This window comes from Dermacentor andersoni, chromosome 11, assembly GCF_023375885.2.
Source record: "Dermacentor andersoni chromosome 11, qqDerAnde1_hic_scaffold, whole genome shotgun sequence".
Lineage (NCBI taxonomy): Eukaryota > Metazoa > Arthropoda > Arachnida > Ixodida > Ixodidae > Dermacentor > Dermacentor andersoni.
This window is the reverse complement of record NC_092824.1, coordinates 77,068,000-77,082,506: the sequence shown is the minus strand read 5'-3', so window position 1 is coordinate 77,082,506 and position 14,507 is coordinate 77,068,000. Positions and strand designations below refer to the sequence as shown.

Below are 14,507 nucleotides of genomic sequence, written 5' to 3'. Positions count from 1 at the left end.
GAGAACTGCGTAAAACTTGATGCAACCTTCATAAGATAGTAGAACGAGGCCGAATACATAAACCTACCAGAAAATTTGGGCGAATTGGCATGTAAGTAACAGGCACACTTCCACGTCTGGGAGCTAATATGAAGCTAATATATGGAGCTAACAGAGCTAATATGGAGCACAGAACAAGCCGATGCAGGGCATTGCGTTTTTAATGGTGACTTTCAATGCTACCATGCATTGCAGCATGCAAGCTGTGAAACATAGTTGAATGTGCTTACCGCGATAGGTGGTAACAGTTCTGTGTTACGACAGACGGAAATAAGCAATCCACATGTTGGCACAACAGAGGCATTCTACAATGCATCAGCCATTTGAAGTGCCCCGATATCTACCGTAATCATGTTAGCGCTGCTTGCTCTCGGTTATATACCAAACAGCTCGTCTAGCCGTGATATTACACTTTCAACTATTCCTCATGCTCTTTAATACTGATGTAACATTTTCTACTATTCTTGCTTTTAGTGAAAGTCCACGACCTCGAAACCCCGGATAAGATAGTGGAACTGACATAGTTAAGCAAATATAAAACTCAGTGGGCCATGCTTTATTTCCATGGGATATTCTAGTGCTAAACAATGTCAGAAATGTGCCACCAGTTATAGTAAAGGAAATTTTTGTTTTGAGTTGCCTCAAAATATATATTCTGGTGACAAAAATGTCACATACAGTCGGCAACCAGTTTTTCGAACTTGCACGATTATTCAGACTTCCCTGTGGTACCACCACGCGCCCGTGACACTAGAATAATAACTGAAATTTAATAACTCTAATAACTAAAGAAAGCACTCTACTGAGGAGCTGCGTTGAGATCGCAAGCGCCGTTAGCTGCACCCGGCGAGTAGACCTACTGGCTCAATCGGCAGCTGTCATTGGAGCCATAGGCAACTGAATTAAACACGCTTTTATTGACAATGTTCCTGTAAAATAAGGAGTCTCATGCAAGAATGTTTTTGTATTTTCTGATGTCGACCACGATTCTGACGCCGACGACATCATGTAACGCACTTGCCACTAGCAGATTAATTCTGCAACCGCATGCTCTTCAACATCAGCGATTTTTTAGCGCACGGGATCACGTGTCCAGTCAGTTGCAACCGCAACGGTGCGACACTCATTTCTTGTGGTCTTCGGCATGCATTTGGAAGTGACATTAACATTTACCATAATTAACCCCCCAATGGAAGCATTAATTGTACATCACAGAGCATCTATAGTTTCATTCTTTGATCATCAGGCACAGACCTACTCACTGAAACATAAGAGTTACAAACAAAAATTTGGCTGCCAGCGGTCCTTTAGGTGTTGCTTAGAGGCTGCTAATCAAAAAACAATAGCCCTGAAGCTTTGCAAAGAGTGCATTGTGGTACAATATAGTACAAATTTATAACCAATTTAACCAAAGTGAAATTTCATTGCACTTAGCCTTCAATAACACTGCTTAAAGGGACACTAAACGTTATTATTAAGTCAACGTGGACTGTTGAAGGACCATCCCAGAAACCTCGAAACGCTTGTTTAATCCGAAGAAGAGACTTATTTTAAGAGAAAATGTGTTCTGAAGCGTCCGCGTACCTCTAGCGCAGTTCAAATCGCCCGTCCTCCGATCGAGGAGTGGCGACGTCATGGTCTCATAGCGACGTTGCGCCGTCGGTGAGTAAAACGGCGGCCGCAGACGGCGCTACGGCTTTTCTGCGCAAAACGCAAACGCGCGGCCAGAAACAGAGCCAAGGCAGAGCCGACAGCAGCATGAAAGTCGAACTATGGTGGCTAGCGGAAGGGAAAGCGCGTGATGATAAGCTCGTTCTTTATTTTATGACGCCAACTCTGACGCTCGTTGCAATGGACGACCCTGACAACGACACATTGGCTCGCAATGCTGGGCTCGACTTCAGCTATTTAAGCACTGATGAACGTGAACTGCTGCTGAGGGCTCGCACTGCAGGCGTCGTTGCGTACTACTATGACGGCAACTGTATGTCATGGCTGTACATATTCGCACATTTGTAGCCTTTCCTTTGTAAAAACGAAATGCCGCACTCACCGCCCCATCTTCGACCTGCAGTTCTTGCGCTTCAGAGAATGCAGGCAAGACCGATGGAACAGCGCTACGGGAAAGCATTGCTTTGAAAGGCACTCCACACGACTTCAGTAAGTCAGCGTTGAACTCGTAATCCTCTGGATGAAAGTGCAGCAAGCACATTATGCGATCTTTCGGCTCTTTGCCAATGCGCTGTGGCAGAGGTACGGCACTTAACCACTTTGAACAAAGAGGTTCACTCGTTGGCACACAGTGATAAATAATGTTGTATTCGCCGCTGCAACTGCCCTTTGCCAAGTTCCGCGGACCATTCGCGCATCCCACGACATCACATGGATGTGGCATTCTTGCTGCTTGTTCCAAATGCAAGTTTCGCAAGCCAGCAGAACCAGCGCAGCACGATGCAATAACGAAACAACTGAAACTCCAAAGCACGTGCGGTGCAGAGTCGAACGCGCAGAGTCGAGCAAAAACGAAACCGTTTGACCACCCATACTACTGAAGGGTAACGTCAAAATGTTACTTTTTCTTAGAATCGAATAGAAGTAGACAAGTAGCATTTTCTTTCGTCTTATAACCTAATGAAATGATCTTTTTAATATGAGTAGTTGAGTACTAGTGACAAATTATGATGAGGAGTGCCTTCGTCATCGGGCTAGTACCAGAATGTCGCTGGGGGGGTCTCAAATCGCGTCATGCATTTACCTCAATTTCTCGATTACTAAAGCTCTGTTCGCGATTATATTGACACCTTTGATGTTCTAGAGCATTGCTTTATCACTTTACCTTGACTTCATAGTAACCTTTAGTGTCCCTTTAAGTAGTAAGCTGGCATCAGTTTGTCCAAGGTTTTTGGGGCCTTGATGGTATTTCCGACAACTAAAATAACATAGGCGATATTAATAAATGGGGAAACTTGTGGCCAAACCTGAACTCGCAGGCCTCTTCGTGTTCGGGCTTGTCAGAGTGGGACAGCAGGGCCGGGCAACCCGTGAGCGAGTATTTGCACGGGAAGAACACTGTGTTGGCCACTTTTTCCATGGCCAGGTTGCGGATGTTGCCTGCACACAAGGTGCCAACGTAACATTGCAAGTCAGCATCAGTTAATGGGGCGCAAGACTGACATAACTGTGCGTCAGCAGTAGACGTCCGAATATACACGTGCATGTGCGCAAGAAAAAGCCGAAATGCAGTGCCTACTCCTATTACGTTGCGACCTACCGTAGATCTCGCAACACTTACCAAATGTGCAAACTGCATTCACTACTGCGATGACACCACCAAACTACTTAGAGACATGCACTCTATATGCCACTGGTTACAAGCTTCATCATTTGAGGCACTGTTCACCAAAATTAACATTGGGGACAAATGCATGTAGTAGTATAGTTAATCAGCATCAATGAACAGCTGAGCTTTATATGCTTGTCTGTTTGCGCAGTGCATTCACACACATGCACGCAAACACACACAAACACGAGAAAGAAAGCAGAGTGTAATTGTACCATCTTGCCACCTGCTTTAGATTTTCTAGCAACCAACAAAATTCCATACTGGGACAACACACCAAAATATAGAAATGAACCTATAAGTCTAGTTGTAACGGCAGCCAATGCCCCTCAATATCACCCAGCCTTGATGGATGTCAGGAGAAGACTTAGTTCCTGGGATAATTGCAACTGAAGACGGCATGTCTCTTCAAGATTGAAGAATATGAAACGGCTGGAAATATGTCATACATATGTCCACAGATTGGAGGCATCGTGGAATTCGCCAGCCACCTTGAATGCTCCAGGCTGCTGTGTGCTTTTGTTCGTAAAATGAAGGCCCAACAGGGAAGGCTCTTTCAAATGGCATCAACAAAGTCAAGGCAAAAAGACTGCATTAAAGAGTTCAAAAGTCCAACAAAATTACCCAAAAGAACTTTTTTTTGCACATTAAAATGCAATTGCCCTTCACAACAATTTGCATGCAAAGGGTATTTCGGGAAAATCATTCAAAATGCCTTAAAATGGCCAAGATACTTCAGTGGCTTCTCCGGGCCTGCAGTGGAACCTTGTTGAACAAGTACATCTAACAGGAAAGCACAGAACTGCAGATTAAATGGTAGTACGAACTCTCTGACAACTACAACCCTGCACCTCTCGCCGCTGATATAGAAAGGAGAAAAATAGAGCTGCAGTAGTGCCCCGAAAAAGAAGCATTGATAACGATAGAAATGTGCCAAAGAATTACACGAGGTAAGGAGTTTATCGTAGTTTTATCGGCTATACAAATTGCACTAAACATTTGCTCACTAATTAACAAGCTTTGTGTGGCATACACACAGGCAAACATGAACAGATCTCACTCAATGACTGCGTACGCTCTGTCACGATAATGGCAAGATTAAGAGCGCTGGCAACTGGGAGTGTTTCGTGCTCCCTCTCACTTCAATATGTCCCCTAATTTGAGATTACGCAATCTCCAACACTAGCCATACGAGACGACAGCACAGATGAAGTGACCAGCCATCTTAGCCTGGCCAAACTTTGCACCCGCTGCAGATTACCTCCAAGATAGGGCAAATGTGCCATGTATACGCTCAGCTGCACGGACAGCCATGCGCATCCATGGCCACGGCTGGGCTAGAGGAGGAGATGAGCGTTCACCTGAACTAAAGACCTGACACGTCTTTTGCATTCTTCATATCTTTTAGATTTTTAAGAAAACGAAAATAATAAAAAAAGAAAGGGAACGGCCATATCCCGGTGCCAAAATAACGCATATGTATCACCCACGTCCAGATGAGAAATCACAGATGTGAGTAGTGTTGTACGCAACTTCTGCTACGTGAAGCGGCTTCATGGCTGCATGCTCTACATTTCAGTGAAGCCACACGGCACTTCAGCAGGAAACTGGTGCAGCGTTGTCACGTTGACAGCACCATGCAGTCAATTGACTGAATGGTGCAGTCAATGGCTGCATGGTGCAGTCAATGGCTGCGTGGCGCAGCCAGGGATTCTTTTCAAGGAACTGGGTGGGGCAGGCAGATGTTGCTTGTGCTATTCCAGGTATACCCCATGCACAAAAATTTCAAAATGGCGAGGGGGGCGGCATATGCCCAATGTGCTTTCCCCTCTGCCCCTGGGACCTTGTTCTAGGTTCTCACCATTTCCCGACTTACACAACCAGCTCTGTGTACTTCGGTGCTCCTAAGTGCACTGAGGTATATTGCAGTGCTTAAGGCTTTCTCAAAAAAGGAATTGCACTTTCTCGACTGCTGACGTGTAAAACTATTAAAGGACAATATAGAAACTAAGCATGTGCAAACACACACACACTGGTACCTAGGAAGAGAAGTGGTTGGTGCTATGAGCAGGTCTAGCCGTGTAGAGGCATGCTGGACATTACAGTGTTATAGCAGGGAAGCGTTGAAGGCGAACCGAAACACACAGGTGTCCACACTTAACATGGAGTTAGCATGAAAGTATCATATTTTCTGCGCATAACCCACACCCCCAATTACCACAGCTCAGAAAGAAAAAGAACAAAATCCACACATATAACACAGGGAAATAATGACAAAAAGTAATGCTCAAATCTTCGTAAAAGCAGTGTTCCTTCAAGGAAGCACGACTCGCCTATGTTGCAACTTTTGCCAGCAGCTGTTTCCCCATCTGTTTGGCAACATTGAGAATCTTCCAACTGCTGCTGCGCTTTAAAGGACTGCCATTGCGCACAGCTCATTGCGATTTGAATTTTGGCTCACCGGCACCAAGTGCACTATTTACCAACTACTAAACGCAACATAGTGACTCAAAAAGACGAGGAGAATGGGTGACCACGAAAGAGGGGTGAAGGGAGTTCAACATACAGGGTTGGGATTCTCTAGGAGAAAACGAAACTGTATGGCAGATAAGGCGGATAACTTTGCTTTTATATGCAGTTTCACGGCAGTGCAGCGTGCGCTGCCGTGAAGCCACATATACAGGCATCCTGCACCCCCTCGGCTTCACTGTTCAAATAAAAATATTTTCGCAACTGGTTATATGTGCAAAAACACAGTAAGTGAAAACTGAAACGACTATATAACAACTAAAACGGCACAGATAACACGAATTACATCAAACGGCATAGGCAATAGAAAGAGAAAGGCACTTGACAGGGTCTTGCCCACAAGTGGGCACTGGGTAAGCTGTGATGGCGGCGCACGACACTGTTTGGGTACTTGCCTGGTTCATTCACAACAAGCAAAAATCTCAAGGTGCCTCTGGAATGAGCCGATGAAATGTCGCACAGCTGTGTGGGCGAATGCATAACAGTACAGCTCCAACCAATTTCTGGCCCTCCGTTGTCCTCTGCTGCAAATGACAGCGATTCTACTTTGGCATCTGCTCGCACAGGAACTCCCTTCAACAACAGCATTTTTTTAGTGTTTCTTTTTCAAGGCCATAGTTGGGTATTTGGCAGGAATGCACTTTCTCCCTAAAGAATTCACTCTTTTAAGGTGAAATAGCTGCCGTTCATCGTGTCATGCGAGTGAAATGGGAAACAAAAGTCCTTCAGAAGCAACAGGGGAGTGCTCTAATGGATGATGGCAGTTGCTGGCTGGTGCACATTCTGCTACAGTGTTTACAGTTACAGACTTGGATTGCTGGAAATGCACACCCAGCTAGAAACTCGCAGTGACAGTAATGCGACAAATTAGAAAGTGACTGTGTAGTAAGGCCTAAAAGTAACCACTCGGTCTGATCAGTGCACTTGGTGACAAGGTCAAGTCAGTGACAACTGAAAGAATAAAGTGGCCCAGAAAAACAATGTGACATAGGTAGCAGACAGGTAGACAGAAAATATCGCCCAGCACCTGATCACCGGGCATTCCTCCCTGGACCGATGAGTATCTTTACTCACAAGTCTTTGTACCAACAAGTATCAATGCCAACAAGTGCCAGTACAAAGAAGTGCCAGTACCGCCGAGCACCAGCATTACAAGAGCTTGTTTTCTGCAGTACCTCAGTTCTTTTATTATGTATAATGTACCAGCTTGCTGAGCTCTTAATCAACTTTTCACCTGGTACAGTGACAGCAAATCAGCATCACAATCACTGTTATGGCAGCTAAAGTAGGATCTAAACTCTTCTTTCGTTTTCAGAGACGCAACAACTTCATAGTCAGCCAGCAGGACTCACCGATGGGCCCTCGGCAGGTGGGGCAACAGGTGAGCTTCTGTCGGCACGGGGAGCACACGAGGTGCCCGTTCTGGCACTGAAGGATGGGTGGTAGCACGTAGTCGAAGCAGACGGGGCACTCGAACAGGCTGGCCAGGGCCGATGCCGAACTGGACGTGGACGCCGGTGGTGCACTGCCGCCGGGAAAGGGTCCCGCCGCACCACGAGCGCCAACGGCAGCGTCCGAGCCTGCAGCCCCTCGGGCAGGGTAACCGCCACCCGCCTCGGACTTGCCACCACCCCCCTTGTTGCCGGCCGCCTGCCGACTCATGCTCCTAAGCACTGCTGCCACTGGTCACCGCACAGTGTCGCTCCTCAGCACGAGCTTTCGCCGCTAGTGTGTCCGCTGCCGCGGGCGGACAACCCCTGTTGAAGAGAAACGCTGCATTGCTCACCGCTTGCGCTGCTGCTAATTTTCAAAGCGACGTGCCATGCTCTGCACAGATTGTAACCACCTGTAATCATATTTCTACGGCCTATCATATTGGTGTTGCATGTCAGTACCTAGTGCAAGACAGATATCTTGTTTTCGGCAAAAAAAGAAAAAAATACCCACGTGTATGCTTACATGCCAACAAACCCAAAATGGTCTCTTCTTGCACTGTTAGCACTGAAACTAACAAACTCACAAGCATGGCGAATCGTACTATGCAAGAGAGCTAGCAGTTAACACAGTTAACAGATGCTTGTGTTCTCAATACCTTGTTTTCTCTTTTTGCGAGTAACAATATTTGTTTTACTTGTGCTCTGTTGTGTGCGTGTGGTGTTTTTATAACTATACCCTGTGTGCTACAATATAAAATGCAATTGCAAGTCATGTGTATTGTTGTGCTATATGCGAGTGTATTAAATCGTACTACGGTTGATAACTTGTGCAAGCAGTTCCTGTCTCCTCACTGGGATAAAGCCAATGGCTTAGATCACAACAATAGATTTTTGCATGCAATTAGAGTTAAAAAGTCAAACTGCTCAGTCCCCAGATTTCACAAATCAGCAGAACAAACTGCTAACTGCATGCACTTAATTAACAAATTAAATTTTGTCACCACGTAACTGAATGCTACTGAAAATTTGCAACTGCTTCTAAGCACGAGGTGACACATTCGATTCTAAATGGTTCTGATAGGAGAATTCAAGAACGCTCGTAACTCAGACTTGGGCATGGATTAATGAACACTCAATTCGACAAAATAATAATCAAAATAATGGGCTCTCTTCCGTCGTGGCCCTGGTTTTGCTCTGGAGAATGATGTACAAATTTTCTAGCATTAATGTGAACCCAAAAGGAGTAGTAGTCCCAACTAACTAATCATCATGACTTTACAGCTAAATAAGCAATCTTCATTGCATTCCGTAGCATAGGTAGTCAAAGTACTACATCCAAATTTTGTAGTGATGTTTTACCCAACCCATCCGGTGATGCCGTCAGCTTGCAGACCATTGTGCTGCCATTACCGCTAGGCTCAGCTATTCAGCACAATAGATAACAAATAGATACGAAGGAAAAGTGGCAGTGACACACCTACTCTTATTTCAAATGAAAATATTTTCACGAGATCTTTCTATCTACACTATCTGAAATTATGCCTTTTTACGAGGCCCAAATTTAATTGCAGCTGCAGAAAAAGTTTTATTGCAGTTTTATTGCAGCTTGCAGACCATTGTGCTGCCATTACCGCTAGGCTCAGCTATTCAGCACAATAGATAAATAGATACGAAGGAAAAGTGGCAGTGACACACCTACTCTTATTTCAAATGAAAATATTTTCACGAGATCTTTCTATCTACACTATCTGAAATTATGCCTTTTCACGAGGCCCAAATTTAATTGCAGCTGCAGAAAAAGTTTTATTGCAGGCCTGGAGCCAATATTTCGACAAGGAACTTGTCCTCAATAAAGACACATTTTACCCCCGTATTCAGAAATGCAACTTAAGTTGAAGCCCATGCTTGACTTGATCTGACTGACGCCTATCGTGAGCGTGCCGAAGGAAACGCAGTGAGCGTCTTTGGGCACGTTAACGCCAGGTGTCATCTAAATCAAGTCAAGCATGGGCTTTGACTTAAGTTGCATTTCTGATTACGGGCGTATAGTGTCGACAAGGAAAGTCGATTTGTCAAAGTATTGGCTCTAGGCTGAGGCTTCCCTTGTCCCCCAACTCTTGGTCGTTTCAAGTTGACAACTTTCCAGTGACCCTTCTGTCTTGAAAGGATAAGCATCCAGTTGCAAGATAGCGAGCCTAGGCATTATCAGCATTACAGCAACTAGGCTATAGATATGATGGCCACTTTCGATTAAAAATAAAATGAACATAGATTATATGCTAGACAAGATAAAAAAAGGAAAAGAGGTTACACAGGTCATATAATGCACAGAACAAACATTAAAGAAACCAACAACTGATATTTGCAGTACCCTTTTTTTTTTGTGCAACAGGATACTTACTGGTCAGGGTGCTTAATACCACAGTGGTAACATATGCGACATCCTGGGAAATATTCTTTATCTAATCTAGCATCCGCTTTAATGCATTCCTAAGCAGGAAACTGCGAGAGGAGTGTGCGACGGCGGCTGAGCGCCGGCATTGGTGGCAAGCACAGGACAACAGAGGCCTTATCCAAGAAATTAATCTTGTTGCTCAAGCCGATGTCGATGCAGTTCATTCTTCCTGTACTGTAGAATTACTTATGCAATAATGGCTATGTGCTTTCATGATTTCCTGTCCGATTACTTTGGTCGTGTACAAGTTAAGCCAAGTTCTTTGTTAGCCAAGCGACGTTTTTGAAAGTGAAACAACTTTCCACTCTAGTTTCTTAATCTTTTCCTGCTTACTAAGCTTGCTCTTACAGTAAAGAGTGGCTTTTTGGTATTGTCAAAGGGAAATTTACCAATATGGTTAAAATAATTTTGCTCATTAGTGCCCCTACGAAACATCCTGGTGCTGATGACATCAGCCACATAATTTGTACGCTTAACTAAAATGCACCAGAGATGCCTCAAGCACCCACAAGAAATGTGACAGCATGCAAGTCAGCATGACAGCTTTGGGTAGATGCTATCAGGGCGTCTTTCATACTTCCTCGAGTCAAGGCACCCTGTTTGTGTTGACTTCGTAAGTTAAATTTAAGTGCCAAAACTATGATATACTAAGAGACGCTGTAGTTGGGGGGCAATTAATTTTCACGCACCTAAATCAAAGCAGACAAATGTTTTTGATTTTTAGCCACCATCAAAATGTGGCTGCTGTGGCAGGGATCGAACCGCTGACCTTGAGCTCAGCACCCCAACACTACAGCCACTGTGCTACCGCGGTGGGCATGTTGAATTCCGAGTATACAACTTCAATACAGCATGTATGAAAATGTGAGCACCCTATTTTTACAGCGAAGCTGTATATGGCTAGCCGATATGTCCATCCGTCCGTATGCCGGTCGGTTGCCTGTACGCCAAAAACTCCTCTGGCACAAACCCATGCACATGTACAGAAGAAAAAAAAAGAGAAAGAGGCACGCGGTTAACAAACACCACCTAGATGGCACAAGGCCTGTTTACTCCGACCCATGACATCACATTACCTGGCCCAAAATTTCCATTGACAAGGATGGCGTGATGAAAGCGGGGGTCTCTGTTGCCTACTCGGGAGCATTCCCATTAGATTCTATGGCAGTCGGGCCAGGTAACATGACGTCATGGGTAGGAGTGAAAAGGCCTTGGTGGTGGTAGATTAGCTGCGCCAGCAGCGACATCGTTGCTCTCTGTTGTAGCAGTTTCTCTCCGGCTTCAAAATGGGTAGGCCACGCGTCATATGCACTCGGGAGGAGCAGGCAGCTTTCTATCAGCAACACCGAGAGCAGAACCGCCAATGAGCTCATCTTTGCCATGCTGCAGCCCAAGCACAAAAACAGGCTCGTGCAGCTGAGCACAAGCAGCAATCGCATACCGAGGATTCAGCAGCCTACCAAGCAGCTCTCATTTAGTGAACTCTCGAGATGAACCCAGTGATAAATGCCAGGGACACATGTTCCAGCTTTGCTGTATAACCATCTGTATAGAATGCTTGGGCGTTAATTTTAATTGTAAACTTATGGCATTCAAGTTAACACGGTGAAAAAGTATTTTTAAAGCAAAACACAAAGAACAGGATTTATAGCTGTGTCGATAGTTATGGAAATAGTTATGGCGTACTCACAGTAACAGGAGGAGCAATGTTAGAGGCAGCAGCTCTATATCACGTCATAATGCTTGAGGGTTACTATGCATTTTAAATTTCTGCATGAAAACATGCAAACAAGATGGAAGTTTACAGGAAGGCGGAGGCTTGAAGTGGTTGAACAGTGGTTTTGTCTGGATGGAATGTGTGTGTGGTGCAATTGGTGTGAATTTGTCTAATATATTTGCCTAAACTTCACCCTTTCGGCTGCAAATAACCTTCCGGATTCTTGTTCTAACCTAATACTGTCACATCAAGTTTGCTGCATGGCAGCGATTACCCTCACCATCCGATTTTCACAATAACATTGTTTTCAGAACATTACATATGAATAGGACTAAAATCATCGAAAACAGTCACCCACGGAGAGCATCGCTACCTAAAACGGATCTGGCTGCAGTGATATGCTGCGACATACTATGTTTTTGTCAGAGCAGGAGTGGTGCACTGCGGTCTCTGATCAAAGATGTGTCGCTCCACTTGCTTAGTGGTAAATAGATTCAGATCTGCGACGCCTTCTGTGTAAGAATGTGGCCATACTTTGCAGTATAAAAGTACCAGAGTGTTACACTGAATTGCATGATGCATACATTAATCTTTCATATGTGGTGTGCTGTTTTCTGGCTGCCGAACACAGGCAGCGGGTAAAGTCTTTTAGAGAGCCTTCGCAGTGTTGCCTGCATATGTATGAAATCAAAGGTGGTTTCCAATGTAAACACACAACTGCTCTAGTGAAATGTGCGACTAACATGGAACACGCAGGAACCACAAAGCACAACAGAAGAAGGTACAGTCTGCTTTCTCAATGAAGCCATGCCAAATCACAGAGGCATTGGTGCACGTCATTCCCAGTGCCAGTCTAATGACTTAAAGCACCAGATTTCCCTCTCACAATTTCAGTAGGGTACTCTATGGCTACCGGGACATGTGGGCTGCAAGCAAGACTTCATGTTACATAATTTTCACGGACAATCAACCCCACAACAAAGAAAAGAGGGAACCCTAACACACTAATTGCACAGTGGAAAACAATAGGTAGCATCAAAACAATGGTGAAATGAACAACAGCATGAAAATAATAGATGCACGAAACAATAGGTAATGCGGTTTAGGGCACGAAAAGAGATGGCTACATGCAACTTCCAGCACATATTAATGAATTCTACGCCACCTCTTCAAACCTTTCTTTCACATCATAAAAACTACGACTAACATTAGAGAGACTTCTTTAATGCAAGTGGGAATTGTCAGTCAGTTATGCTGCATTACTGGCCAATGCCCAACTATTCACACTTTTTGTCTATTTCCAGCAGTTAACTTGACACACACGCACACACACACACATTTCACAAGCAAGTTTATATTCTGACGGGAAATTCAACCAGGAGGTAAGAAATCGAGAGTGCATGAGGCAGGACATTTGCGGCATGAGATGAGCTATTTTAATACCGACCATATAAATATAGCCTTGGGCGCCATACCCACAAAGAAAGCGAACGTGTGAAACATTTTGCTTTTGCACCCGAATCGGCAGTGCGTGGCCCCTGCGCGTGGCCGCGCATTTCTTTCGAAACAAGACTTGCCTATATTGCGAAAGCCTCACGCGATTGCTTATTCGAGAGCCGCAACTTACCCTACGGGGTATATGCAGCGCTCCTCTCCGAGCGGGCTCTTTTTTTAGGCGCGCTGTTGTTTGTATGTGGTATCGATTATCAATCGGCCCGTACGTATGGCGCAACCGAATTCCCCTACTAGAAGGGAAGCCGCTATCACATGAGTGACCTCAACTGAACCGAACACACGTCATCTCGCATTCTCGCGTGCGTGACAGGCACAGTGTCTGCTTCGTACACTGTACACACGACTTCGGGCGGCCACGCATGATAGGGGCGCGCAACACGGGCAGCTGCGTATCCCGGCGCTAATTCTCTAGGCAATAGGAGACACGACAAAAAAAAGAAAATACAAAAAAGGAGCCACGGTCACCGACGGAACGGCAAAAGTCGTCAAGCGTGGGACGTCGCGCGAACCAGTTGAAGAACGCGACAATCGCCCCTTTCGAAATGAGCAAACCTCTCACCCGTCGTGTTGGGAACCGTTTCAGCGCCGTCGCGTTATCGACGCGCGACGAGACGATCGTAACCTAGCGCAAGGCGACAGAGCAAATCGACAAAACAAGAGAAAGAAAAGGTTCTGCCTTTACTGACCCCTCCACCTCGCAGCCAGAAATCGTCTGCCAAGCTGTTCCAATCTGTCTTCCAAGGGTTAGCACACATCCACGGACGGCTTGTCGCTAGACGGATCGACCACGATACCCGACGCGGCGTTACTTCCGCGGACTGCGGAAATAGGAGACCGAGTGAAAATTACTCAAATAGTATCGCCCTCGTCCAAGCGCGCAACCTAGTTGCCCGTCGTCGCCGACGGGATGTGTAGCAGTGCGTATTATACGACCTCGGCCGCGGCGGAGGGTCTCCCCACATAACTCACGCGGCCAGAGTCGTGCTGTCTTCTCATCGAGTCGCCCAGCCTCGCTTTCCCCGCTGCGTCGGCGCCAAAGAAGGTTTCACGACGACGTCGGGCCTCGGTATAGACCCATATCTTTTCACCGAGACCCAGGAGAGCCCGCGGCAGCAATGGCGAGAAGCGAACAGCGCCAGGCGCCAGTGGCAAAACAAAAACCAAAACAAAAGTAACGCGTCGAAACAGGAAATGTTGGAAATGGTGATTCGGGAGGAAACGGCCGAAACGGCTGCCGCTCGTCGAGCGAGGCGGCGTGGTTTGCTTTCCTTTTGCTGCCTCTTAACTGCGCGGCACTTTTGCGATGTGGATACGTCAATTAAAGGGAAAGGCCAATGCGAGATTTAATTACCTTTCTCATCGGGTGGAGCACGTCGGTGCTACTGCTTCTACTGAGGAGCCGTGTCGCAGTCTCTGGGTCATCAGCTGTTTTCGCGGTCGGCTGGTCGCGGCAGTGGCAGCGTGTACGACTGTGAA

General features: G+C 45.8%; 1 protein-coding gene across 4 annotated transcripts in view; it reads right to left on the bottom strand.

Annotated features, from left to right (window-relative positions):
* LOC126517572 (E3 ubiquitin-protein ligase Siah1-like) overlaps positions 1–14,507 on the bottom strand; it is a 20,603-nt gene extending 6,096 nt beyond the window's left edge. Inside the window, exons 1-4 of one of the 4 annotated variants that reach the window (XM_055064371.2) lie at positions 14,001–14,189; positions 13,718–13,849; positions 7,261–7,665; positions 3,018–3,150 (exon numbers count right to left, since the gene is read on the bottom strand). In XM_055064371.2, the coding sequence (XP_054920346.2) occupies positions 3,018–3,150; positions 7,261–7,570 (443 nt within the window). In that variant the 5' untranslated portion in view covers positions 7,571–7,665; positions 13,718–13,849; positions 14,001–14,189. Of the gene's footprint in view, positions 1–3,017; positions 3,151–7,260; positions 7,666–10,671; positions 10,877–13,717; positions 13,850–14,000; positions 14,190–14,382 lie in introns of those variants that run through there. The other 3 variants (XM_050167328.3, XM_050167327.2, XM_072285478.1) reach the window with 3 other exon arrangements.